The sequence below is a fragment of the Diaphorina citri genome, unplaced genomic scaffold (genome assembly GCF_000475195.1).
Source record: "Diaphorina citri unplaced genomic scaffold, Diaci psyllid genome assembly version 1.1 scaffold133, whole genome shotgun sequence".
Lineage (NCBI taxonomy): Eukaryota > Metazoa > Arthropoda > Insecta > Hemiptera > Psyllidae > Diaphorina > Diaphorina citri.
Genome location: NW_007377570.1, coordinates 187,801 through 215,799, shown reverse-complemented (window position 1 = coordinate 215,799; position 27,999 = coordinate 187,801). Strand labels below are relative to the sequence as shown.

The window sequence follows — 27,999 nt, the reverse complement described above, 5'->3', positions numbered from 1 at the left end:
CAAGAAAAATTGTGTTCCCACACTTTGGGAACTCCTGTCGAATTCCTTTCAAGGTCGCAACCTTGAGCATCGTGTGAAAAGTTCTTGATGTTGCACAAAATGTCCACCAGGTTGTGTGCTTGTTTGTTTACTTTCTTCCACAGCTGATGAAAAATTTGTTTTCATTTCAAACACTCGATTCGGGAACTAGGTCAGTGCGACTTTTTCGGCAGTTCTTGGTTCTTGTAATTTTCCAAAAGGAATAAATTGGACTTTTAAATCTACAAGAGAGCTCCGAAATTGAATATAAAAATGCAGTCCAAGATGCTAGCACGAATGCTGATAAGTCCCAAGGTAAGTCCATCCTTATCACTTTAGGACAGTCAATACTATGTAACACCCCATTGGGTTTAACCTATTGCATGCTATGAAGGTTAAAATAAAACATGATTTTATTGATAAGGTGAGGGGCCTCCTGAGACCTTCATACAACCAAATGCTTGACTTCATTTGACCAATGACCACTCACTGTGGGACAATTTTAATTAACATCATTATGTCTGCAATTGCCATTATACTTTGCAGAAACTGTGAATAGCCACTCAAAAGAATTAACATGATCACTACTATGCTTTTTGCTCGAAACAAATTAATGTTTAATGATTACTACTTCTTCAATGGTTTTCTCATAAGGTCTCTAGTTCTTGGTCTGTCCTCAAAAATGGACATATTGTTTATAGCCAAATGCCCATACCTTTTCCTGCAGGTCTGTTACATCAGCTTATGACATGGGCCCTTAAAAAGGGTTTGCAAAAAAAAATCCACTCTAATGGTTATGATTTTCAAGTCTTAGATTTAAACAGGTAGCTGTGAAGCAGGCAAACAGGTAAATATGAAGAAAAATGGTTAAAATCAATTCCTTTACGGAGTATTTTCAGTATTGATGGTTTTTCTTCTTTACTTTCAGAAATCAATCCTTCAGAAGCTCCAACACAGATATTATTCTGCCAGTGGAGAAGTGGACCTTGTTGTCATTGGCTCGGGTCCTGGAGGTTATGTTGCTGCTATCAAAGCAGCTCAACTCGGCATGAATGTAAGATAATATTTCATTGAACACTATCTACTGCACCTACTTATGGAAAACATGATCAGTAGTTGGAGAATTAAACTGTATAGGGTAGATACAATCCTAAATTATGTTCAACAAGTAGGTACTCAATTGGGCAATCCATATCCAGAGATATTTTGAATAGCTCAAGGAAAGTGGCATTGATCAAGTAGGTATCTCAGGTAATAATAACAGGTTTGCTGTAGTGATTAAAATAATACAATCAAGTTTGATTGTACTTACACATTATCTCTATTTGTCTGTCCCTTGAAAGGAATACGTAATTTGTAACTTTAGAATATGAAAAGTACCTTAGTTTCCTTCTTTCGCAAGTTTTATGGTTTTAATTTCATGGTGGGGATAATAAAATGGAACATTGCCTGGCATTGTACCCTTTCCCTATTTCCCATCGATATTATCCCTAATATGTCTCACGACATCAACAAAATACTAGGGCGGGAAAAACCTGGATTGTCTCAATATCGCTGAAAATAATCTTGATATGATTCCTGTGATCTACACACATCCCGAAGTAGGCTGGGTAGGAAGGACTGAAGAAGATCTCAAGAGCGACGTAAGTTTACATTGAACTAAAGCATTGAACTAAAACTAAAGCTTACATTGAACTAAGTACCTGGGGAATTCAGATATACCTACTATCTTTTTTTATACCTAGTTTACACTAATAATTTTTCCCTTTGCCTTTGAGAGTACATGTTCAGTGGTTGACGCGTTTGATCACCATGCTGTAATTCCAAGGTTTGACCCTCGGAGCCAACAAAAATTTCCTCTCAACCGTCATTATTACTTTCTACTTACTACAACATTATCCTAGTTTCCTTGCTCCGTGTAATTTTCTGATATACTATTTCTGTAATTTGTTCATTTATGATTCTTCTCTTGTTTCTTTGTAGGGTATCGAATACAAAGTAGGCAAATTCCCATTCGCGGCCAACAGCAGAGCGAAGACCAACAATGACACGGATGGCTTTGTCAAAGTTCTGGGAGATAAGTTGACTGATAAGGTGCTGGGAGTTCATATTATTGGACCTGTGAGTATCCAAACTAAAATAGTCTTGCCAGAGAACTTGATACTTGAAGACGTTACCGCTAAAGGACTTGAATACCTACGTATTTAGAGTCCTATTTTTGTCCTCTTAAAGCCCGTTTCCCACTTGTCGATCGAAAAGAAATCGTGTCGTATGTAAAGGGAACACTCTCATTATTGCATTGCCTTGGGGACATTTTGTGTCGTTCGGAAAAAGAATCGTGTCGTACGTGGCAGGAACACTCTCATTTAAATTACATTACCTACAAGAACATTCCAACAAAAATTTCCTCTCAACCGTCATTATTACTTTCTACTTACTACAACATTATCCTAGTTTCCTTGCTCCGTGTAATTTTCTGATAATACTATTTCTGTAATTTGTTCATTTATGATTCTTCTCTTGTTTCTTTGCAGGGTATCGAGTACAAAGTAGGCAAATTCCCATTCGCGGCCAACAGCAGAGCGAAGACCAACAACGACACGGATGGCTTTGTCAAAGTTCTGGGAGATAAGTTGACTGATAAGGTGCTGGGAGTTCATATTATTGGACCTGTGAGTATCCAAACTAAAATAGTCTCGCCAGAGAACTTGATACTTGAAGACGTTACCGCTCAAGGACTTGAATACCTACGTATTTAGAGTCCTATTTTTGTCCTTGTCGATCGAAAAGAAATCGTGTCGTATGTAAAGGGAACACTCTCACACTCTCATTATTGCATTGCCTTGGGGACATTTTGTGTCGTTCGGAAAAAGAATCGTGTCGTACGTGGTAGGAACACTCTCATTTAAATTACATTACCTACAAGAACATTCGAAAAAAAAAAATCGGATGAAACTCACGGCAAGTGGGAACTGGCCTTAACAGTAGAAGTTGGAGAGTTTGCTGCGTATCAGCAAAAAAGTCGAAAGTTGCTCACCGGCTTTGATTCAGAGGCAACTACTGTCTTGTGCTATTCTACACAGTTGAATATCTGAGAGATTTGAACAGAGCTTTTGTATTTCTGGATTTTACCCATATTATTTGCATCATTTGCAGGCTGCTGGAGAACTGATCAATGAAGCAGTACTAGCCATGGAATACGGAGCTTCCTGTGAAGATGTAGCTAGAACTTGTCACGCTCACCCTGTAAGTAACATTTTCATCCTTTATGTCGGGGTTTACAGTCTTAAAGTGTGTCCAAACTTGGTCGAAATTTCCCCTTTGCTAGCCTAGTGAGTTTGGTTGGTAGCGCGTCTGCCTTGTACGCGCTAGGTCGCGGGTTCGATTCCCGCCCGGGGTGGATTTTATCCTGAAGGGATAAGGTTTGTTCTCGGAACGGCTAGCTTTCTCCTATTCTGTCTTCCTTCTCTCTTCAATTTCGGGACGATAAGACTCTAGCAATTAGAGTTCCCTCTATCAAACCTCTTGAGGGGAAAAAAATAATAATGAAAGTTTCCCCTTAAAACAACCATCGTTCCCCTTCTCACCAACTTGTTTATGTTCGCAGACCTGTTCCGAAGCCCTGAGAGAAGCCAACCTGGCCGCCTTCTTCGGCAAAGCCATCAACTTTGGTTAAACCCAAACCCGCTGCTCCTAATCTCATCTGCAATGATTCCAACCCAAGAGATAAGCTTGTTCCCTTACACCAAGTAAATGTTAAATATAAACGTGTTTTGAAGGGGTATTCTTCTCTGTTGTAATATTAGACGGTTAGACCCTTTGTTTCGGTGAAATTTGAGTGACCTATTCCACGAATGACTTTGCACTTTGGACTCCTCAATTTTTACTTTACCCGCAGAAAATAATACCAAACGGTACGTTTTTTATGCACGTGGAGTAAAAAATGGGTACTGCTCTGAGTCGTTTGTGGAATAAGGCGCAGGAGCCTGTTCCAAAAAGCAACTTCGCACTCCAAACCAAAGGTATTTTCAACACCCCTAGCTGGAATTTATGAATTGATCTTCATTTGAAGATCATAAATTCCAGCCAGCTAGTGATTATGCTAGGTAAATACCTACGTCAAGAAAGGAACGCGATTTAGATCAATTTGTATAGAAATTGTTTTATTGTTAACACGTAAAATAAAGAAAATAATGGGTATATAAAAATGTAAACAATAATATCACTAAATAATAACAAGGAAAAAACAAGTTCAATTCGCGCAGTAATAAAGCTCCTAATATGGCACACCTCAGATGTGGTCACCGAATATTACTTATTTGATATGGCTTTTGGGCAATTTAGTTATTCAAATACAGAACTAGGAAATTACCTGCACGTTTATCTAGAAATCGGCACTGCCCTCTCCTATTAGATTCCTACTAAAAAGCTTTTAATTATAGAGGAAAATCCGTTTAAAATAATTCTCTTTATCGAATAGGTATTAGACAATTATTGTTATGGTGAAGAGAGAAAATACTGATTAGGAAATACTCAATATGGAATTTTTCTAGATTATAAAATACGTTTAGTTTAAAATCAGATATGTTTAATGAAACTTCCAGCTCTTTTATCCTTCAGAAAGGTCATAGTGGCATTGATCAAGTAGGTATCTCAGGTAATAATAACAGGTTTGCTGTAGTGATTAAAATAATACAATCAAGTTTGATTGTACTTAAAACACGTTATCTCTATTTGTGTGTCCCTTGAAAGGAATATGTAATTTGTAACTTTAGAATATGTAGAGTACCTTAGTTTTCTTTGTTAATTTAATATGAAATAATTGTTAGGCCATAAGTACTAGGGGTTTACCTCCCCTTAAAAAAAAAAAATCTCCCACTCCAAAGGTTTCAATTTCACGTTTATTACAAGACTATTACCTTGTCATAACTGGTTAATGTGATTCTTCATTACAGACAGTCTGTGTTGAGAAAAATGACACCCTGGGAGGTACCTGCCTCAATGTTGGTTGCATCCCATCCAAAGCTTTGCTCAACAATTCCCACTACTATCATATGGCTCACTCAGGGGATATGAAAGCCAGGGGCATTGAAGGTAAGACTGGGGAATGTCAGTAGGTCAGAACTGTGTCTCATGTTGAAAATACCATTATCCTTAGGGAACAAGGTACAAAGGATTGTTTACATTTTCCCCTCATACAAGAATACCAGAAACTTAGGTGTGTTTTTCTCCACCAGTTATCTCAACTCCATGATTACATTATTTATTCACATTTTGTTTTGTTTTATAGTTGAGGGTGTCAAACTGAATCTGGAAACCATGATGGGAACAAAATCTGCTGCTGTGAAAGCCTTGACTGGAGGAATTGCACATTTGTTTAAATCCAACAAAGTAAGCATGATGAGTTAAATTTTTGTAGTGTATCAGTCTCTCCTGGTTTCTTTCCTTCATTCTTTTCTTTTGACTCTTTTATAATCGTTTCTTCCTCCTGTACTAACCCAACATAATCTACATCCACCCTGTGATCTACACACATCCCGAAGTAGGCTGGGTAGGAAGAACTGAAGAAGATCTCAAGAGCGACGTAAGTTTACATTGAACTAAAGCTTATACCTAGTCTACACCCTACGTGGAAAGTACATGGGGAATTCAGAATATTCAGATATACCTACTATCTTTTTTTATACCTAGTTTACACTAATAATTTTTCCCTTTGCCTTTGAGAGTACATGTTGAGTGGTTGACGCGCGATGATGAGAAATGAAATGATTTTTTTTTTTTTTTTTTTTTAATATTATTATTTATAGGGTGATATAGATCGCGCCATCCGAATGTTTGAGAAGGCAGAGACACATCAGCAACATGTACCCCGTATGTTATTGGAGAATACGGACAAACTCGAGAAATACATAATACAGTCTAAAGATCCGTGAGTACCTACATGTTTCCCAAGTTTCATCGAAATCGGATCACACAAGCTGTGAAGAAGCTCTCTGCTTTACCACAAAGAATTCACAATTTGATTTGATTTAACATAATAAATAAAAAAATAAAAAAAACTCTTGACTTTTAGTTTTACAAATTTAATATAATATATTTTATCTATACGCGTATTTCGGGTGTTACCCCATTCTCAAGATGATATTTAATTAGTACAAATAATCATATAATTTATTTCTTTCAATTTGAGGCTCTTGAAATAATAATAATCCTAATTTATTTATTTCAATTCGAGGCTCTTAAAATAATAACAAAGCAGATAATCCTAATTTTAATCATATACAGGGTGTTGCTAAAATGGTGGGCCCAATACATCGAGAGTACGGAAGACATGGACCTGGCCATGAAGTATTACGAGGAGGCTCGTGACTACCTCTCCATGGTGCGAGTCCTGTGTTTCCTGCAGGATTTCAGCCGAGCCGCTGAGCTGGCCAATGCGTCGGGGGACACAGCAGCCGCCTATCATTTGGCGAGGCAGTACGAGAATAGCGGTCAGTTTGATGAGGCTATTCATTTCTACAGTGTAGCGGGGAGCTGTGGTAATGCTGTACGACTGTGTAAGGTGAGAAAATCTCGGGACTGTCTTGTTCGGGGATTTGAATGCCATTTTAATTTCATAACAATGAAACAACTAGAAGTTACATAGGGAAAAGGTTTGATAGAATGGAAGTAAGGGGGAAAAAAGGGCGAGGGAGACCAAAGAAAAGGTAGAAAGATTGTGTGAATCAAGACCTGGGTGAGAAAATTTCATCAGGACATGAGGTACACAATAGGGCTACCTGGAAGGGACTGACAAGAAAAGCCCACCCTATTGAAATAAGAAAAGGCTAGAAAGAAGAAAAACAATTAAACAACCACTACATTAGACTCGTGTGGTCTGTGTCGTATTATGTCCCTCATCAGATGGGCAAGAGGAGACATAGCTAGAAGAGACGCGATATGGAAAAAATATGGCTTATATTTAAGACTTATTTTAGGTGGTTTTAGGTTAATATTTGATGTGCATAGGAATTTAGGGACTTTTTCCAAAATCTAGGGACTTTTTTCTTTCGATCTAGGGATATATTTTTTTTCCATCTGGCAACAATTTGCGGAGGCCCAACTTCGCTCGTCTCTTCTCCACAGCAGCCAACATTTGTTCCCGGTAGAGTTTGCACCTGTGAAAACGAAAACGAGTATCATTAGTAAAACATCTATACTATTGTAAAGGTACTTTTTGTAAGAGGTTTGATAAAGGGAACTGTAACTGCTAAGGTCTTATCGTCCCGAAATCGAAGAGGGAAGGAAGACAGGATAGGAGAAAGCCAGCCGTTCCGAGAACGAACATCCGCCCGGGCGAGAATCGAACCCGCGGCCTAGCGCTTACAAGGCAGACAAATTTCATTCCATACAAGTTCGTTCTTGTCAGCCGTTCTCGGAACGGCTGACTTTCTCCTATTCTATCCTCTTGCTTCTTCTTGTTGGGGACGATAGGACCTCCGCTGTTACAGTTCCATCTAAAAACATCTTGGAAAAGAAATCGATATTGATATTTAATGATAACTTACCTCTGTTCTTCAGTTAGCTCTGCCTCTTCCTCCTCCACGTTCCCCTCTTGTTCCACATAAGTCATCAGGTTTCGTTCAGTTGCTTCCAGATTTAGTTCCTTCAATACTGACTGGACCACATTCGTTCCCTCCATCACCAACATCATAAACCCCCCCCCCCCCCACCTTACTTTTCACTAAAAATTTACTCATCATACACAAAAAGCCCACCTGAGGCCTAGGTGTAGAGGCAAACAGCCCTAAAGGATGAGTTGAGCTCCTACGAATCTACTCATTAAATCCCATTCTCTCTCAGATGCGGTCAATTAGACGCCGTCGAATCGATTGCCTCAGAACTGAACGTCCAATCAGATCAAGATCTCATACTCAAATGTGCTTCTTACTTTGCCCGCCGCGAGCATCACGATCGCGCTGTCCAAATGTACGCCATAGCGCGGCGATATGACCAAGCCTTGAGTTTGATTCAGACTAAACATGTTCCGCTTAGTGAGGAGCTGGCTGATCTTCTCGTGCCGCCAGAGAGTGACGACCAGAGGCAGGTGGTGCTGAATACACTTGGCAACTGCGCGGCCGTACAGGCAAACTATCACTTGGCAACTAAGCTGTTCACACAGGCTGGGGATAAGGTAAGAGCCACCTTAAGGTGTGTCCACAATCCACAGTCGACGACCGTCGATCGACTGAAATCGTCTGCCTTGACAACATAGATGGTTGACTGCGGTTCAGGACGAGCCTATTAACCAAGGCTAGAGACCATCACCCTGGTGTATGGTAGATACAAAAAGATATATTCTCTTTAATCTGCCATCACCATTCGGCGAAAGCTAAAGCCGCTACAACAACATAGATTCAACTCGTCGATTGACGGCCGTCAACTATGTATGTGTGGACACAGCTTTAGGGGAGGTACCTGCCTCAATGTTGGTTGCATCCCATCCAAAGCTTTGCTCAACAATTCCCACTACTATCATATGGCTCACTCAGGGGATTTGAAAGCCAGGGGCATTGAAGGTAAGAATGAGGAATATCAGTAGGTCAGAACTGTGTCTCATACCGAAAATGGAATTATCCTTATGGAACAAGGTACAAAGGATTGTTTCTCAGTAGTGCTTGTTATGTTTCCTCTGACTTTTCCCCTCATATAAGAATATCTACAAGAAATTTAGGCCAGCCACTCACTATCACATATCAGGTAGACCTGACAGGCAGATCTTTTCAGCCATATCTGTCATGTATACCTGATGGTGTGTGTACTCATCAGGTAGATCTGACAGGCGGACCTGATCAGGTGTAGCTGATAGTTATCTCAACTCCATATTTACATTTTGTTTTATAGTTGAGGGTGTCAAACTGAATCTGGAAACCATGATGGGAACCAAATCTGCCGCTGTGAAAGCCTTGACTGGAGGAATTGCACATTTGTTTAAATCCAACAAAGTAAGCATTATGAGTTAAATTTTTGTACTTTACCTATCTCTCCTGGTTTCTTTTCTTCATTCTTTTCTTTTGACTCTTTTATAATCGTTTCTTCCTCCTGTACTAACCCAACATACTATATCTAAAATCTACATCCACCTCCTTTGGGAAATATGTCTAAAGCTCTTTGTTACAATTTTCAAGTGTTAAATTTTGAATTGGTTTAGTTCATAAAATAAAATATGTATGTGGAAAACACATAGGTACCTATGAACTTTTTTTTTACACAAGAAATTAAATGGTAAAACATTAAAGTCACTCCTCTCACTTCCCTCTTCATTCCCCTGGCAGGTAACACAGCTGAACGGTCACGGGAAAATCACCGGCCCCAACACTGTCACCGTGATCAAATCAGACGGTTCCACTGAAGAGGTGAAAACCAAGAACATTCTGATCGCTACCGGATCAGAAGTTACGCCATTCCCGGGAATCGAAGTCGATGAGGAAACCATTGTGTCTTCTACTGGAGCTTTGTCTCTGAAGAAAGTGCCACACAACACACTGTATACAGTATTTTCATTGTAATGAAATAAATACGGCTACGAAAGACTAAACTTGTGGTTCAAATGAAGACTGAAGAGTATTTGTGAGTCCCAGTTCATAGGGGGAAAGTTTTTTTTTTTTTTTTTTTTTTTCAATGTGGATTTGTTATTGAAAAGTAGCTAGCGCGCCCGACTTGTATTGGAAGAGATTTCCACGTTTAGCAAACTTCATCCTAAACAAATAAGATCCTTTCTCGGAACTACTGACTTTTCTCCTGCCGGTTCTCCTCTCTTCGGGACATTAAGACCTCCGTTGCATTGTCAGTTTTCTCTATGAAACCTCTTTTTTTATGACTCAGGGTCGATTTCACCAATATTTTTTCAGTCCTTAGAAGGCCAATTAAGCTAACAGCCTATTAAGTTCCATTTGATTTGTATAGGCTCAACAGGGCTGATAAGCTGACAGGCGTTAAGGGCTATAAAGAAGGTTGGTGAAATCCACGATCAGTGTTCATTTAATTGATCCTCTAATTTCCTTATTTCAGGGTTCAGTGTGGGGTCGTCTAGGCGCCGAAGTGACGGCTATCGAGTTCATGAATGCCATCGGAGGTATGGGTATCGACGGCGAGGTAGCCAAACAATTCCAACGTATCCTAGGCAAACAGGGGATGCAGTTCAAACTAGGCACCAAAGTAACCGGAGCTAGCAAGTCTGGGGACAATATTACCGTCACTATTGAGAACGTCAAGGACCCTACCAAGAAGGAAGAAGTAAGTGTTTGGAAAGAGTGGATAGAATCGAGTTTTTTTTTTTTTTAATGGGTGTTACATTGCCTCTTTTTTTGTAGCCATGAAACATCTGTTACGTAGGGCTAAAGGTGGGTACTCTGTATTTTAGCATGCCCTGTTTCGTAATCCTCTGTCTAAAGAAAGACAGCCAGTCACGTTCAGTTTTGCCTGACAGGCTTAATTATGCCCGTCATAGTCCAAAGTTTTCCGTCACACTCATCCAGTTTTGTCTGAGTGAGTGACCGGCTCTAAACGTTTGATTTTAAAACTTTGGCTTTGAAAAAATGGGTTTTTCACCGCCGCTTTTATTTCGTAGCAATGAAGCAACTGCTACATTAGACGCGTGTGGTCTGTGTCGTAGCATGCCTCTCATCAGATGGGCGACTATTTTACACGTTCTCATATTCTCTTCTCTCTCCTCAGCTAAGCTGTGACGCGCTGCTAGTGTGTGTAGGTCGGCGTCCATACACTCACAATCTTGGTCTAGAGGAGATTGGTATCGAGAAGGACGAGAAGGGTCGCGTTCCAGTCAACTCGAGGTTCCAAACAGTGATTCCCAACATTTTCGCTATCGGGGATTGTATTCACGGACCCATGTTGGCACACAAGGCTGAAGACGAGGGTATTGTGTGCGTCGAGGGCATTGCTGGAGGTGAGTGCGATTGAAACTTTGAGAACCTCTTTAACTTTAACATTCACGTAACGTAGCTCTATACCGCTAAATAAACATTGGTTAAATATCCCATATTTGTCAGTTGAGGCGATAGCCGTCACAAGTGTAAAATGTCCTATTATTCGAATATGTTGTTTCAAACTACAAAATTCGCAATACATCTGTTCTTTTGGTGTGCTCGGAAGAAGAGATAAGTTCTTGAAAGAAAGTTAGGTGTGAGGGAGGAGTGTTTAAGAAGCAATATTTAACGCTCTTTATTCTGTCCCTTCTAGGTCCCGTTCACATAGACTACAACTGTGTTCCCTCTGTGATCTATGGACTGACATTTTTTTTTGTCTACAAAAAAAAAAAAAAAAAAAAAAAAAAAAAAAAAAAAAAAAAAACTTAATCGATTCAAGAATAGATAAATAACACTGATTAGATTGGACTAAACGAGTACCACCAGCCACTAGGTGTTCCTTAAGTTGAGAGAAAAAAAAAAATGGGTCTCACCTTTTCTCTCTCTCCTCCTTAGAGAGCTTTGGCTGCACAACAAAAAAAAAAAAAAAAAAAAAAAAAAACTTAATCGATTCAAGAATAGATAAATAACACTGATTAGATAGGACTAAACGAGTACCACCAGCCACTAGGTGTTCCTTAAGTTGAGAGAAAAAAAAATGGGTCTCACCTTTTCTCTCTCTCCTCCTTAGAGAGCTTTGGCTGCACAACAGATTCATTTTCTTGTTTAACTGAGCTCGGAGTTTTGCTAGTTCTTGGTACAACTTGCTGGTGTGAAGTAGTAGGCACTTGGTCGTTATACATTCCTGTGGTGACAAATAGTCAGCATTAGATATAGATATACAGTTGAAATATGGTGCTTTATTTAGGCCGTCGAGGTTAAACAGATAGTCTCATTAATTTTTAGTAGTGTAATATAGCGCCGAAAAGAGTTGAGGGAATGTTTTCTGTTTTCTCGCGATTTTATTTTATTATTTTTATTTTATTTTTTTCTCAAGGAAAGAAAGAAGCTGAATGCTGTCATTACCTTGGCTAAGGGTACCAGGTTCAGCACTGTCCAATGTGTATCCCATTGTCACCTTGTAGCTCCTCATTTTCTTCTCATTAATAGCCAAAGCTTTCAGTCTGGCTTCCTCTGCCTTTCTTTCTGCTTCCTGAGGGAGGAAAATGATCATAAATGATGCATAAGATAAAATAGAGGAATCCCTAGGTCCTAGGTTGAACAGAGAAACTTATAGTGAATTTCACCAATAGTTTTTCAGCCCTTAACAGGCCTGTTAAGCTAACAGTCTGTTAAGTTCCATTTGATTTGTATAGGCATAACAGAGCTTTTAAGTTAACTGGCCTGTTAGAGGCTATAAAATAAGTTCGGGACCTTAAGACTTCCATCAATACAGTTCCCTCTATCACACGTCATAAAAAATGGGGATTTAGCTAAATAAATAAATAATCATCTTACCTGTCGTCTAGACTCTGCAGTATCAACTAGCAGTGTTCTGGCGACCCCATTCAAACCCACTCGGAGTCAGCTTGTAGGCGGTAAGGGAACAGGATCCCGGCGTGAAACTGCATGTGATTACTACGGTCTTCTCGCCTGGGGAACCATGGGAAATGTTGGTTAAAATTCCATTATATTTTACCAATGCTATTTTCTTTTGGAATCCTAAAGGTGTGTCCACACATGGACGACCGGCCGTCGATCGATAGCGACTGAACTGTCCACACTGCCTCGACAACATAGATTTATCTCGTCGATTGACGGCCAGTAGTCAACTATGTTTGGACACAGTTTTTACTGTTTAGGTACTTTTTTGCCAGCCTAGTTAGCTCAGGGGATAGGTCGCGAATTCGATTCCCGCCCAGGGCGGATTTTATCCCACACGGATAAGGTTTGTTCTCGGAACGGCTAGCTTTCTCCTATTCTGTCTTCCTTCTCTCTTCAATTTCGGGACGATAAGACTCTAGCAATTAGAGTTCCCTCTATCAAACCTCTTGAGGGGAAAAAAATAATAATGAAAGTTTCCCCTTAAAACAACCATCGTTCCCCTTCTCACCAACTTGTTTATGTTCGCAGACCTGTTCCGAAGCCCTGAGAGAAGCCAACCTGGCCGCCTTCTTCGGCAAAGCCATCAACTTTGGTTAAACCCAAACCCGCTGCTCCTAATCTCATCTGCAATGATTCCAACCCAAGAGATAAGCTTGTTCCCTTACACCAAGTAAATGTTAAATATAAACGTGTTTTGAAGGGGTATTCTTCTCTGTTGTAATATTAGACGGTTAGACCCTTTGTTTCGGTGAAATTTGAGTGACCTATTCCACGAATGACTTTGCACTTTGGACTCCTCAATTTTTACTTTACCCGCAGAAAATAATACCAAACGGTACGTTTTTTCTGCACGTGGATTAAAAAATGGGTACTGCTCTGAGTCGTTTGTGGAATAGGGCGCAGGAGCCTGTTCCAAAAAGCAACTTCGCACTCCAAACCAAAAGGTATTTTCAACACCCCTAGCTGGAATTTATGATCTTCAAATAGTGATTATGCTAGGTAAATACCTACGTTAAGAAAGGAACGCGATTTAGATCAATTTGTATAGAAATTATTTTATTGTTAACACGTAAAATAAAGAAAATAATGGGTATATAAAAATGTAAACAATAATATCACTAAATAATAACAAGGAAAAAACAAGTTCAATTCGCGCAGTAATAAAGCTCCTAATATGGCACACCTCAGATGTGGTCACCGAATATTACTTATTTGATATGGCTTTTGGGCAATTTAGTTATTCAAATACAGAACTAGGAAATTACCTGCACGTTTATCTAGAAATCGGCACTGCCCTCTCCTATTAGATTCACTAGAATTTGCTCCATGTTATTCTGCTGTCTTTGTCTGGCCTCCAACATTCTCAGTCTGTTCTCATCAATCCTCCTGTAAACATGAAGACAGAAGACATCTTCCTGTAATTGGACAGCATTTAGCAGAAAAGAACCATCCCTTATGGATCTACCTTATGGATGGTTCTTTTCTGCAAAATGCTGTACAATTCATAGAGGAAAAGGGATAAATTTTATTCATAGCAGTAGGTACCTATGTAAAATGATTATTTTTCCATTTAATATTCCAGTAGGACAAGAAGATTTATTTTAAAATATTGTACCAAATACATAAGACCTTGTTTAGACTGCGGGTGTAAAGGAACTTTTTGGTCTCATTCTGCCAATATAAGCAGGGTACATTTTCTATTCTACAGGGTACGATACAGGCAAGAGAAGTGCAGAGTAAGTGAGAAAGAGAGAGAGAGAGCAAAAAAAGTTAGGTACCTATGATCTTTTTCTTGCTTTCTCACAGCTACAGTGGTTTGCTCTCGATTCCCATGTCCATGAGGAGGCACTTGTTCCAATTCTCCATTCCCTTCATTATTCTCATACAACACCAGTTGTTCATCCATGACATTATCACCTTCATTTTCAGGCCCACCATCACCATTGCTATTGCCATCACTTTCTTCAGGTACATCATTGCCAGAGTCATCTGTGTTATACTCGTAAATCTCATCATCAATGTACTCATCATGAACTTCATATCCTTCAATTTGGTCTAAGAGGCCATTGTCTAGGCCTGTGTTGCTGTCTGTCAGATACGAGATAAGAAAAAAAGGTAATTAAAAAATTGAAACTGAAAAGAAAATCAACAGGTTGGTAAATGAACATTTCAAGTAGTTACAGACATTATCATTGTTTTTTTTTTCTGAAATTGAAGACTTGGTAACATTGTGAAGGTCCATACAATCCAATAGTTTGCTTTTTCTGTCTAAATAACTCATCAAAAATTAAATACTTGCTTACTTTTAAGAGGTGTTTAAAACTAACTTCAATCACCTCTAATTCCTGCATGAACTCTGTGCAATCCCCTGGCAGCATCCCTGTGTGGTACTGCTCTCCCTTGTTGTAGCTCTGGAGTATTGTCATTGATTTGTACAGCATTGGCAGCCTCATTTGTCAGATCTTTCAATGTGTTGCCCATATCAACTCGGTAGCTTTTCATTTTCTTTTCATTCTTGGCAAGAGCTCTCAATCTGGCTTCTTCAGCAAGACGTTGTTCTTCCTGAGATGAAATTGGATAACTATTTATAAAACTCCAAGTACCTATTCAAATACTTACTGGGGTGATGGGAAAAAAACCTACAACTTTAAAACTAGTTTTTTATAATATATCTGAGGGTACTTAGGTAGGTATCTACTAAGACTAAGGGAATGTTAGTCTTATTCCAGAAATACTGGGATATAAAATCAATTTAAGTACTTCTCTAGATTATCCAAATTAGGTATTCCTGATTGAAAACTAACTTACTTGTTGTTGAATAGGTCTATGTTGCTCACTCCTCTGAGATTGGATATTCTGCATATGTTGTCTTGCTAGAAGTACTGCATCCTCCTCTGAAACATTGTATGCTTTACCAACAACACCAACAGCTATGGGTCTTTGCTTTCCACGTAGTCTCAAGTCAGATGGGTTGTAATGCTCCTGGAGATTGTGAACAAAATAATATTTTAATATAAGAAGGACCTTTGTTACATTTAAATTTCTTCCTTACTCTTTTTCCACTTTGATATTATGGAGCTATTTTGATTTCATTTACTGGTACTGAATTTTCTTAATGTACCATTCTTTCACCTACATTAAATTTCTCTCATACATTGCTCTTTGTAAGCAGGTGCTTGACAATAACGAGTATCATTAGTAAAACATCTATACTATTGTAAAGGTACTTTTTGTAAGAGGTTTGATAAAGGGAACTGTAACTGCTAAGGTCTTATCGTCCCGAAATCGAAGAGGGAAGGAAGACAGGATAGGAGAAAGCCAGCCGTTCCGAGAACGAACATCCGCCCGGGCGAGAATCGAACCCGCGGCCTAGCGCTTACAAGGCAGACAAATTTCATTCCATACAAGTTCGTTCTTGTCAGCCGTTCTCGGAACGGCTGACTTTCTCCTATTCTATCCTCTTGCTTCTTCTTGTTGGGGACGATAGGACCTCCGCTGTTACAGTTCCATCTAAAAACATCTTGGAAAAGAAATCGATATTGATATTTAATGATAACTTACCTCTGTTCTTCAGTTAGCTCTGCCTCTTCCTCCTCCACGTTCCCCTCTTGTTCCACATAAGTCATCAGGTTTCGTTCAGTTGCTTCCAGATTTAGTTCCTTCAATACTGACTGGACCACATTCGTTCCCTCCATCACCACAGCAGTCGAAGTTTGTGGATTATTTAGATTGCTAACTTCACCACTATTGCACGAGTCTAGTTCGTTTCCTCCCCAATATACACCATCGTTTGCTTCACAAGAAACCGATTGAGGTTCAGCTTCTCCCAAAAATTCAACATTGTGAAATTCACAGGAATATTGAGCAATATTTTGAAAAAGAGTTGTGCCCGTCGCGCCTGTTTAGTGTGGAAGACACGGATTTCAAGATTTCAGACTGAACATTTATTATAACAGACACGGATTTCAAGATTTCAGACTGAACATTTATTATAACAAATCATCTGGCCAAAACTACCAAACAGCGCCCATCTGCTCACTGTTTGCATTCGAGGGAGCATTGTACTCGTGTTTAATTTCCTCATCAGAGTCTTGAAGATAGTCCTCCAGTGTGTATCCCATGGTAACCTTGTAGCTCTTCATTTTCTTCTCGTTTTTCAGCAAGGCTTTTTGTCTCGCTTCTTCTGCTTTTTTCTCGGCTTCCTGCAAAACATTAAAAAATTAAAACGGATGCGACTGGGGCTTCACTTCCACGGATTCCTATGCTTATATTTAAATTGTGTTTTTAACGCCAACGGACGTTTGTATGTCGTAGGTATGGAAAAAAATCTAGAAATATACCTTGAAAACAATCAGGGTGATAGTAAAAAAAAAAAAATATACACATAAAAGTATGTATCACCATTAAAATACTTACGCGTCTTCTAGTTTCCTCAGTTTCAGCTAGGAGTCTCTCATACTGGGATTGTTGTCTTTGTCTAGCAGCTAACATCTTCTCTCTCATTTCTGCTTGTCGCCTACACAAGGAAAACATGCGATTTGTTCTAGACAGAAAATCTCAGGTCCATCACCACAGCAGTTGAAGTTTGTGGATTATTTAGATTGCTAACTTCACCACTATTGCACGAGTCTAGTTCGTTTCCTCCCCAATTTACACCATCGTTTGCTTCACAAGAAATCGATTGAGGTTCAGCTTCTCCCAAAAATTCAACATTGTGAAATTCACAGGAAAATTGAGCAATATTTTGAAAAAGAGTTGTGCCCGTCTACTGTAGATTCTTCTGTTGAATGGAATGAAGCCTGTTTTGATCAATAAGTTTTAACGCGAAATTTTGAAAATAAAAAAAAAAAATACCTACAATCTGCTCAAAAAGTCTGTTCAAAACTTCAAACTAGAGAAAATGATGTAGGTACCATTTTGTTATTTGTTATACTATTATCTTGGTGGAAATTGAGGAACCATTGGTAACCAGAAGTTAGAAGTGATGGTTCTGCGACCTGTAACTACATGGTTTCTCCAACTTATAATATGTAGGTAGGTGCCTACTGCACTGCCTACTTATACGAGTAGGTAACTTAGGTAGGTATAGTTTTTTTCAGCACAACTAGAGCTGCAGGACGAAGGTACAATAGCCACGGCACGATTTTTTTTCCCACGGCTGGTACCTAGGTATTTTGCTATGAAGAAACTAACATTTTTCGGGAATCGAACTCTGAAATACAATCCTCCGACTCAATTGATAGTTTTTTGCGAAATTTTTGAACCGTAATACTTACGAGTACGGTACCTACCAACTTGTTGTAATGACATTGTGATGTTCACGCTCAAAGCAGTGGATTATTGTTTTGAGACAGCAGGATTTTATTGGAAGATGCAGAGGTAGGTAAGTATAGATTCCCATTTCCTTAGGAAAATTCCAATGGAAAACCCATGTAGATAGGTATACATATAGAAACTTCTTAGGTACAGATAGGTAGGTAAGTAGGTACCAACGACCTATAGTACGGTACCTACCAACTTGTTGTAATGACATTGTGATGTTCACGCTCAAAGCAGTGGATTATTGTTTTGAGACAGCAGGATTTTATTTTGGAACATGCAGAGGTAGGTAAGTATAGATTCTCATTTCCTTGGGAAAATTCCAATGGAAAACCCATGTAGATAGGTATACCTACATAGAAACTTCTTAGGTAGGTACAGATAGGTAGGTAAGTAGGTACCAACGACCAACGACCTATCGTGTTTTTATATTCGTGAATTTAAAGGTTTGAGCTTTGCGTGTACAATATTTCAGATATAATGAAGGGAGTATTGCTGGGGAGAGGTCAAAGGCCTCTTAGACTAAAAATATACGAAAACCTTGCTGATAATGTTCTCTAATATTGTAAATCTAACATGGTCAAAGGCCATTTTGAAGTTGAGAATGGTTTCGATTTCTCTTTGTTTCATTGACCTATCGTGTTTTTATATTCGTGAATTTAAAGGTTTGAGCTTTGCGTGTACAATATTTCAGATATAATGAAGGGAGTATTGCTGGGAAGAGGTCAAAGGCCTCTTAGACTAAAAATATACGAAAACCTTGCTGATAACGTTCTCTAATAATGTAAATCTAACATGGTCAAAGGCCATTTTGAAGTTGAGAATGATTTCGATTTCGCTTTGTTTCATCCCTCCTTCCCTTTCAAATGCCCAGCATGTTAAATTGGAAGTGGGAGCTACCTACACCTACGCTACAGTACAGAATAGGTACCTACCTATCTCATCAAATTAGTCAGGCCTTAGAACAGGCAGGTAGTTAAAATACCAACCTACTTAGTCAACGAATGAGATGGAGGGAAAAGATCATCAACTAGGTCGGTACCTACCTTTATTGAGAAAAGTAACTTTGACATCTCCACTACCTTCCCCTTTTGCAGCGAAGTAGGTAATACTGACATCTCCACTAATTTTTTTCTATGTTGTGTATTGCATACGTAAATAATTTCACGGCGTTCACACAAATTGTAAACCGTTCTGGCATTGTTATCCTTGTATGTATTCTGATATTTTTGATTTCTCAAGAAGAAAAAGATGAGATAAAGGTCCCTAAGTAGCTGTTGAATGAGTTAACCTCTCACATACCTACGTCTACGAACCTCAAAAAAAAAAGTAAAAATAAGCTCAACATCTGGGTGAGACAAAATCTGGGTAGGTTGCCAAGAAAATTTCCCTTGATCTCTGACGAAAGGATACTTGATGTTCAGTATTCTGTAACATCACCCTGAATAATAAGGATATCGAGTCTGATGTCTAGGCATATAGATTTCCCAAGGGGCGCCGAAATCTACATATTAATATATATTATTTTGTCTCGGTTCTTTATTTTGAAATGGGGGGGGGGAGTGAGAAATATTAAAATGTGTCTAAAGTTTTATCTCCATGTCATTTTGTTATCATATAAAAATGGCCATAATATCATAAACATGTAACAATATTAAATGCAAATTGTTACCGTCCAAGATGGGCGTTGGTTGATTTGACGTATTGCCTACCTATATTAAACATAAATAATATAAAATGAGTTATGAGTACCTACATAACGTATTTATAAGAACAAGTCAGAGTGAAAAGTTTAATATGGCCTTTGACCTTTGCAAAATGGTCTGCCAAATGATGTTACGTAAAGGTACGCATAAACATGTAACAATATTAAATGCAAATTGTTACCGTCCAAGATGGGCGTTGGTTGATTTGACGTATTGCCTACCTATTAAACATAAATAATATAAAATGAGTTATGAGTACCTACATAACGTATTTATAAGAACAAGTCAGAGTGAAAAGTTCAATATGGCCTTTGACCTTTGCAAAATGGTCTGCCAAATGATGTTACGTAAAGGTACGTCCCCATTATGTAAATTTTGGCTTTGTGCACATTTTCGTCAGACGCCCATTTATTAATAGGTATTATTGGTAATGTGCTAAAAGTGAAAATACATACCTATCTAACAAAGTGAAAAGTTCAATATGGCCTTTGACCTTTGCAAAATGGTCTGCCAAATGATGTTACGTAAAGGTACGTCCCCAATATGTAAATTTTGGCTTTGTGCACATTTTCGTCAGACGCCCATTTATTAATAGGTAATGTGCTAAAAGTGAAAATACATACCTAGGTATCTAACATAGAAAAATAGAAATGGAAAATAAAGAAGATGAAAACTGCAATCTTTGTAATAATAGAAGATTTTATAAGTTTTATTATTCTGAAGAGAAAGAAAATAACAAATCAATAGGAAACCCTATTTATTAAGTAATAAAAGTAATATTATAATGTATTTCCTATTCCTACATAGTTATTATCTAATAGTTTTCTTATTGTAAGGGATTTATTCGTCCTTAATAAATAAAACTAGAGGTAGGTAAAAACGACGAGTAATGTCTATTAATGAACAAAAAAGATGTAACTACATATATCTAATACCTACCTAAGAGAATTAAAATTATGTAGGTATTTTAACAAAATACTGAAATAGCTCGGTAGGTATAGTCGGAAAAAACTTATTGCTCGAAAAAAGAACCAGTACGAGAAATTTACTTAAAGGTACCCACGAAACCCGAATTTTTTTTTAAAATAAATCAAGAACAACGGTGTTCATCTAAGTAGGTATATAATTTTTGGGGTATAACATATCTATTTATTTTGTTGTTTGTCCAAAAATCGTGTTTACCTCATCTTCTATCTACAAACTGTTGGGTATTGTTAGGGGGTATAACATATCTATTTATTTTGTTGTTTGTCCAAAAATCGTGTTTACCTCATCTTCTATCTACAAACTGTTGGGTATTGTTGGACTCTGTTGACGGGAATTGTACTCTCGTGGAATTGCCATTTGATTTTCGAGATGATATTCTCGGATTTTTGAGGTGATAGTTTCGGCGAAGACATGGTTGTTTGGTTTGGTGATATATCGTCTAGCGGAGGATCTGCAATCAAAAATAGAGAACACGTCTCGTTAAATAGGCCCCTGATTAAGAACATGAAGGTATACCTGATTCCATGGTGGATCAAGGAGTCAACGTTGTTGACATCACCATGGCAACCGTCACGAGTTGTTTATATTATCGATCATGAGATCATTCGGAGGGGTCGATGGTTTGGGCACCGTTCATGGAGATTAAATTTAACTGTCTACAAAACCGAATAAAAATAACAGCGGAAAATTATCTCACAGGCCGCGCCGGGTCGGGTAGCATGCCTGGCCTGTGACAGATCACTTGGACCTGTCTAGACCAGACATGCCAAACATGGTTCATTCCGTGGGGAGGGCAGTCTAACAACTTGTCCTCAGGAGTAAGGCTGCATACCGCCACACCCGGATGAAACCCAGGACTCTGTTGACGGGAATTGTACTCTCGTGGAATTGCCATTTGATTTTCGAGATGATATTCTCGGATTTTTGAGGTGATAGTTTCGGAGAAGACATGGTTGTTTGGTTTGGTGATATATCGTCTAGTGGAGGATCTGCAATCAAAAATAGAGAACACGTCTCGTTAAATAGGCCCCTGATTAAGAACATGAAGGTATACCTGATTCCATGGTGGATCAAGGAATCAACGTTGTTGACATCACCATGGCAACCGTCACGAGTTGTTTATATTATCGATTATGAGATCATTTCGATTACATGATCAAGATCAATTTATATGGTTCACGGTTACTCTAGCATAAGATCTAGGTACCATCGAGGTTGTTTCTTGTCCTTTGTTGGTGACACGAGAGACCTAGATATACAAAACGCGAAGATAAAGATGTAGACCTAGTCCTAGAAATATCTGGAGTACCTTTACGTTATTTGATGCTCAACCGGAGAATCAGCGGGTCTCAAAATGTGTGATACGTATTGCAAGATTCTTACATTATCTATGTATAATGGCCTAATGTTTAGATTCACAGTCTAATCGCTAAGCTTATAAGAAGATTTTAACTCGAATACCTAGGTATAGAATTATAGATAGCAAATTGAAACATTTGAAGCCACATGAGCTGACAAATAGGGGGTCAGACCTGCGCGCTGCGGCATAACATACTACGAACACTCTCAACGCAGAGCAAACTGAAACTATAGTTAGTATAGCTACCCTGAACTGTCTTGAGTTACTCTTAATTTAAAATGTGTCATACGTATTGCAAGATTCTTACATTATCTATGTATAATGGCCTAATGTTTAGATTCACAGTCTAATCGCTAAGCTTATAAGAAGATTTTAACTCTAATACCTAGGTATAGAATTATAGATAGCAAATTGAAACATTTGAAGCCACATGAGCTGACAAATAGGGGGTCAGACCTGCGCGCTGCGGCATAACATACTACGAACACTCTCAACGCAAAGCAAACTGAAATTATAGTTAGTATAGCTACCCTGAACTGTCTTGAGTTACTCTTAATTCGTAGCTCTGTCACTTCCTTCAAATTTGTCACTTTCCCCAAAGTCTATACCTCTGTAACGTTGTAGGTACAGGATATGTTGAACACCTATATTCTTTTGCATACGCGTATTGCTTCATATGGGTAATGTGAATAATATTTATGTAGAATTTAAGATGTTCTGACTTCTGACATCATAATCATTCTGTCCTATTTTGCATGTCCCCGTGCCAAGTTCTAATTTTGCTTTGTTTGTGGAAAAAATTGCAAAATAGATTTGATTTCTATATAATATCTAACTAGGTAGGTGTGAGTAAGAACAATGGATTGAAAATGAAAATCCGATTGCAGAAATTGGAAAAGGCACTGGACCTCTTGTATCTTTGATGTTCCTACTGTAAGCTAGTTTATTTACAATAGACAATCAATGGTTTATCATTCCATGAACATCTCGTAATTTTAATCCGAAATAAATCATGACATCATTCATCCTGGCGGGTTAGTGTTGTACTTAGACAGATAATTAAGCTGACGCTAAACAAACAAAACATGGAAGGTCATTTGAATCGGTGTCACTGTGATAGCTAGAGACCTCTATATTATCCGGTGATGTTGGCCTGACGCTAAACAAACAAAACATGGAAGGTCATTTGAATCGGTGTCACTGTGATAGCTAGAGACCTCTATATTATCCGGTGATGTTGGTGTGTTCTCGGTTTTAAGATTTAGGTCAAATCATGTGGGATGATCACAAACGAAGACCATTTTAAGAAGTATAAAAACAAATACACATTATACAGGGTTCCCTATATTAATACACAGTAGGTATTATTTTATTATGAAGTACTCGTAATTAAGTACCTACCTAAAATAAAACAATTCAGCGAGTCTCAAAATTTTCAACTTCTCAAGAACTTCGCGAGAGTGTTCCATTTTGACTCGAACTTTGGGAAACGCTGTACTTATATAGTATTTATTAATTAATAAAAAAAATACAATAAAATCAACAGAAAAGACTTGATCTCACAAGAGAAATTGATCAACATATTGCTGCGAAGACTCAATCAATAAAAATTGCCCTTTATTGATTTAGGAGGTAGGTGTACATAATGTCCGTCGTATTTATACCTAATCTTCCAGACTTTGAAAAATAATAAATTACATGTCTTCCGACTTTCCAAAGAGTCCATCAGGTTTCTCACTGTGTCTCTAAAGGCAGGCGAATTAGAAAATAGATTTACAGCATTATCCGATAACAACAGAACTACAACGGATGACAAAACTATATCTAATTGTTGTACCCGGCATTATTGTAGTACCGGTCTACATAGAAAATTCGTCACCATTGGCGGTATGGCGGTCTTTATCATTAAAATACAATACATCCGCTGAAGTACTTTGGATCATAGTGATGATGATAATAACAACAAGACACCTAGGTACTATTTATCAATGATGTCATTGTTCCGAAATCAGTCTCGTGGTTGTGGGAGAATTCGCTAGAAATGAGCCTCATTATTAAGCCAATGGGATAGACAGATACATAGCTAGGGCACAAGAGAGAAAATTCAATATTTGATTCCTGGATGTGCCAAAGTCACCACAATTTTCAAATAAACGAGAAGGGAGGGAAAGACAGACTGACTAAAAAGGAGGGAATTAAGAGAGAGGAATACATTAATAGTTTAAGTGGATAAGCCAAAACGGGGGAGATAAAGAATCGGAGGTTCTTTTTTGAAGGGGAAGATGGCCACATTTTTCAAAACTCTGGATTCTGAAAGGATAATTTATTCAACTTCTCAGCAGTTTGCACTTTGCACACCACTCTAATTCGTTTTACATATTCTAATATTGGGAGATATCTGCTTTCTTTTCGCCCGTCATTTCCGAGACTGATGATTAGAGAATCGTAAAAACTGCCATTGTATGTAATGTACAACAGAAAAGACTTGATCTCACAAGAGAAATTGATCAACATATTGCTGCGAAGACTCAATCAATAAAAATTGCCCTTTATTGATTTAGGTAATTGACACACATCTCGTCATATAATCAATTAACTTTTAACGAGCTTGCCTAGAACATTTTATGACCAAGAAAATAAAAAGAGTTAAGTAATAAAGTGTTATTAGGAAATGTATGAATAGAGGACTTAATTAAATAAATAATAACTAAATTAAAATGAGGTCCTTATACATAGACCGAACTGAAACCAGCCAAACTGACTGAACTTGGTGCAAAAATAAATCAATTGATAAATAACTTAATTTGTAAACCTAAGAATGATTAAATAATAAATATACTTGGATTTTTACAGTTAACCTCATGGTGGTGACCCTTATTTTTGTTTTTTACCTACAGGAACTAAAATGGAAGAGAATGAAAATTGTAAAAACCAAAAAATTCTGGATCATACTGGATTAGGTATCTATATGTATAATTAAAAACATGAATTAGGGCAAAACTACAAAATAGAACTGCTCTAACAAGGATTATGCTTATGAAATGGAAAACGGATATTTCTAATTGAGGACCGCGGTAGCCATCCGCCCTGCCAATTCAAAAATAGTCCATTTTAAATAGATGGAATAAGAAAATCTTCAAAACATATAATGTAAAGAAAACAATGAAACCTAAGCTAAGGTCATAAGTCCTACACTACCCAAAGAGATAAAACATTAATTAATATTAATTTATATAAGTAGAAAAGTAGATGGATAATAATAAGTAATTTGAAAACAATAAATTACCGCACGTGGGAAAATTCTATTTAACATAAAAAAAGAGAAAAAAAGTAATTTCATTTTTAATTAGGTCTATTTCATAATCAAACAAGAGCTGATGATTGGAAGATTGAGTGGATTTGACAAAACTTACCGAGTTTTTCATTTGTGGAGGAAACCCACATTTAGAAATCCTAGATTTGACGCCTACCCCCCCAAATTTAGCTATCTAAAATTTCCTTCGGAAGCGTGAATGTTTTGCATTTTAACTCTCGATGTAGGTACTTCAACAAATGGAATCTTGAATATTAAATCCATTAATCGGGGATTTTTTTTTTATAAGAGAATCAGCGGATAAATGTGTTAAATATGTATATTTATTTAATAAAGTAAAAAATAATAAAAATATACGAATCACAGCATAAATTATAGTCCTATTCTACCTTTCTAAAAATAAAGTTACCTATTTATTATTTGCGCAAAAAAAAGGTACCAACCTACATACAGAGAGCAGAGAGTTTTCGTTGGGAATCTCTTGGAATGTAAAAAAAAGCTCTCTCTCGCACATCCCAAAAATCACTGATAAAAAAGCAGCCTTGAAAGAAAAAAGGAAAGAACTAAAGAATTCAAGTAAATAACTGAAAATGAGTGCAGAAAAAAAAGTAAATTTATCTGTGTCATCATCCACAAGTTAAATAATAAAGGCAATGTGACCTCCAAAATGAGCTGTTATGTGTCCCTAGTGGGAAATTATTCCAACGATAAGTTCGTAACTTTGTTTGCCTTAAAAAACAGAGTAAATCTTGTCAACAAAAAATATAGGTATGAGAGAAAAAGAAAGAACAAAAATAAGGAAGGGAGTTAAGGGAAGGAGAAGATGGCAGCCGGAAAGTGGGGTCAAATGAAAGACGTAGTGACTTAAGGGGGGAGGGGTCGCTGTTAGCCTAATGGAACTTTGGTCCTGAGCGGACAGTCTTATAAAGCACTTCTTTGTCCATAGCAGAGGTCTTTGACTGAGTTCACCTGGGGTATTCTCAGTTAGTACAATCTGAAATAATCAATTGTTCACCCGTCCAGAGTCGAATGATCGATGTCGCTTATTTTCAGTGATCCACCAAATGTGTATAAAGAATCAATAATGCCTGTAATATATGAAAGTCTAATCCGTGCAGGTGAGGTAAGCGATATTAGTTTATTATTGCCCAAGGCTTAAAATAGAGAAGAGCATAGAACATCGACCAGGTAGAGAGAAATGACGATAGAGGGAAACGACAACTTTAAACCGTATAGCACTGTAGTAAAAAAGCTCACTGTGATCAAAAAGCTCTCCACTCTGTTTCGAGCGAAAGGCATATCCTCTTCCACCTAACCCTTAGAGCTCTTTTGTAAATTTTGAAGTTTTTCATGGAACTCTGGCTGGCCAGACTATATAGAATCCTAGAAGTTCACTGAAATTGTCGCCTGAACAATGTCCATATCCAACATTGTTACAGTTGTTATACTGCGGGAACGGGAGATACGGGTCCCTTGGGTAAAATGTACACCAGTGAGAACTGTTACTAATACCTACTTGTATTATGGACATGGACTAGAATATACAGTGTGTGATCGAAAAGTCTGCCCCATTACCCGCTTCTACAGTGCCAATAGGTATTTGAACGGATTTTGAGGCATTGGACTTTTTTTCGCACTGTATGCACAATTGTCGCCTGAACAATGTCCATATCCAACATTGTTACAGTTGTTATACTGCGGGAACGGGAGATACGGGTCCCTTGGGTAAAATGTGCACCAGTGAGAACTGTTACTAATACCTACTTGTATAATATGGACATGGACTATAGAATATACAGTGTGTGATCGAAAAGTCTGCCCCATTACCCGCTTCTACAGTGCCAATATTTGAACGGATTTTGAGGCATTGGACTTTTTTTCGCACTGTATGCATAATTATGTGGCACTTTCTAGTCGACTTGAACAGAGGAACATAAAATAGACATCTTATTACCTCAGTATACCCAAAGTACCCACTATTGAATTTTATGTTTGGTCATGTTGTGAATACTTGTATTAGGCATGTAACGCCATAAAAATGTTTCTCCACAGATATATCTATAGGCATGTACCCACAGGAGCAGGAGCATTTTCAAGGTATGTACCTCATAAGGGCAATCTTAACTGTTGATTCCATTCTCAACCCTTTGATGTGGAAATTCAGTTTCATAGCCTGAATAGCTTTCATGTAATGTTTACAAAGTACCTACTTAGTCATTATGATTTCACTGATAAGGAATGCATGTAATCAACAGGTGAGTGGGAAAGGACTATTGATAAGGAATGCATGTAATCAACAAGTGAGTAAGAAAGGACCAGAAGAACTGGTAGGTAGGTTTTGGTTTTCACTTCTTTGTAGAGCATCTTAACAATATAATAAATTTAATATAACTCACCATTTTATGCTGTGATTGCTTGGTATTTACTAGATGGTAGATGAATAGGTTCTAGGATACCTACTTAATGATGGTCAAATAGATTGTTAGCTATGCGTTTATTGCGTTTTGCACTTTGCACTCTGTCTACTCAACTGATACTCTTAGCAGTTTCTTCTAGGAATCTCTTCTTCTCAAATAAGATTATATACCTAAAGTTAATGGCACTATAAACCCTGTAAAAAATGTATCTTTACAAAGTCCTTCAACAGATTCCCATTGCAGAAAGCCCAAAAATTTCAACGAAAAAAAATGGGATGATGAAAAAAAGAAAAACAAAAGCTGAAATAGGTACTTGACTACTTGAACTGAAAGCTGATAAGATAAGAATTTTGAGATCCCCTGCTTTTGC

The 27,999-nt window shown here is 37.9% G+C and overlaps 3 protein-coding genes and 1 long non-coding RNA gene across 4 annotated transcripts in view; 1 reads left to right on the top strand and 3 right to left on the bottom strand.

Moving 5' to 3' along the window:
• The first annotated feature begins 154 nt into the window (after nt 1–154).
• Nucleotides 155–13,726, top strand: LOC103525038 (dihydrolipoyl dehydrogenase, mitochondrial-like). Its single transcript, XM_026820249.1, has 15 exons — nt 155–333; nt 947–1,072; nt 4,974–5,112; nt 5,309–5,422; nt 5,836–5,947; nt 6,304–6,580; nt 7,144–7,193; nt 7,861–8,208; nt 8,461–8,576; nt 8,902–9,002; nt 9,333–9,544; nt 10,032–10,293; nt 10,735–10,963; nt 11,257–11,318; nt 13,056–13,726. Exons 1-15 carry the CDS (start codon nt 292–294, stop codon nt 13,122–13,124), a joined length of 2,259 nt encoding a protein of 752 aa, XP_026676050.1. The 5' UTR covers nt 155–291; the 3' UTR covers nt 13,125–13,726.
• A 78-nt stretch (nt 13,727–13,804) lies between these two features.
• On the bottom strand, nt 13,805–15,511 carry LOC113465596. The gene is made up of 4 exons (XM_026820248.1): nt 15,336–15,511; nt 14,864–15,089; nt 14,306–14,615; nt 13,805–13,913 (listed from the first exon to the last, which is right to left on the bottom strand). The coding sequence occupies exons 1-4, from the start codon at nt 15,387–15,389 to the stop codon at nt 13,805–13,807; spliced, it is 699 nt and encodes a 232-aa protein (XP_026676049.1). The 5' UTR covers nt 15,390–15,511.
• Nucleotides 15,512–15,984: 473 nt separating this feature from the next.
• LOC103525025 lies at nt 15,985–17,065 on the bottom strand. Its single transcript, XM_008490072.3, has 3 exons — nt 16,944–17,065; nt 16,555–16,729; nt 15,985–16,425 (listed from the first exon to the last, which is right to left on the bottom strand). The coding sequence occupies exons 1-3, from the start codon at nt 17,058–17,060 to the stop codon at nt 16,085–16,087; spliced, it is 633 nt and encodes a 210-aa protein (XP_008488294.2). The 5' UTR covers nt 17,061–17,065; the 3' UTR covers nt 15,985–16,084.
• Nucleotides 17,066–20,890: 3,825 nt separating this feature from the next.
• The window catches only part of LOC113465604, a 12,183-nt gene continuing 5,074 nt past the window's right edge, over nt 20,891–27,999 (bottom strand). Inside the window, exon 2 of the long non-coding RNA XR_003390261.1 lies at nt 20,891–20,990. This is a non-coding gene — a long non-coding RNA (uncharacterized LOC113465604). The remainder of the gene's footprint in view (nt 20,991–27,999) is intronic.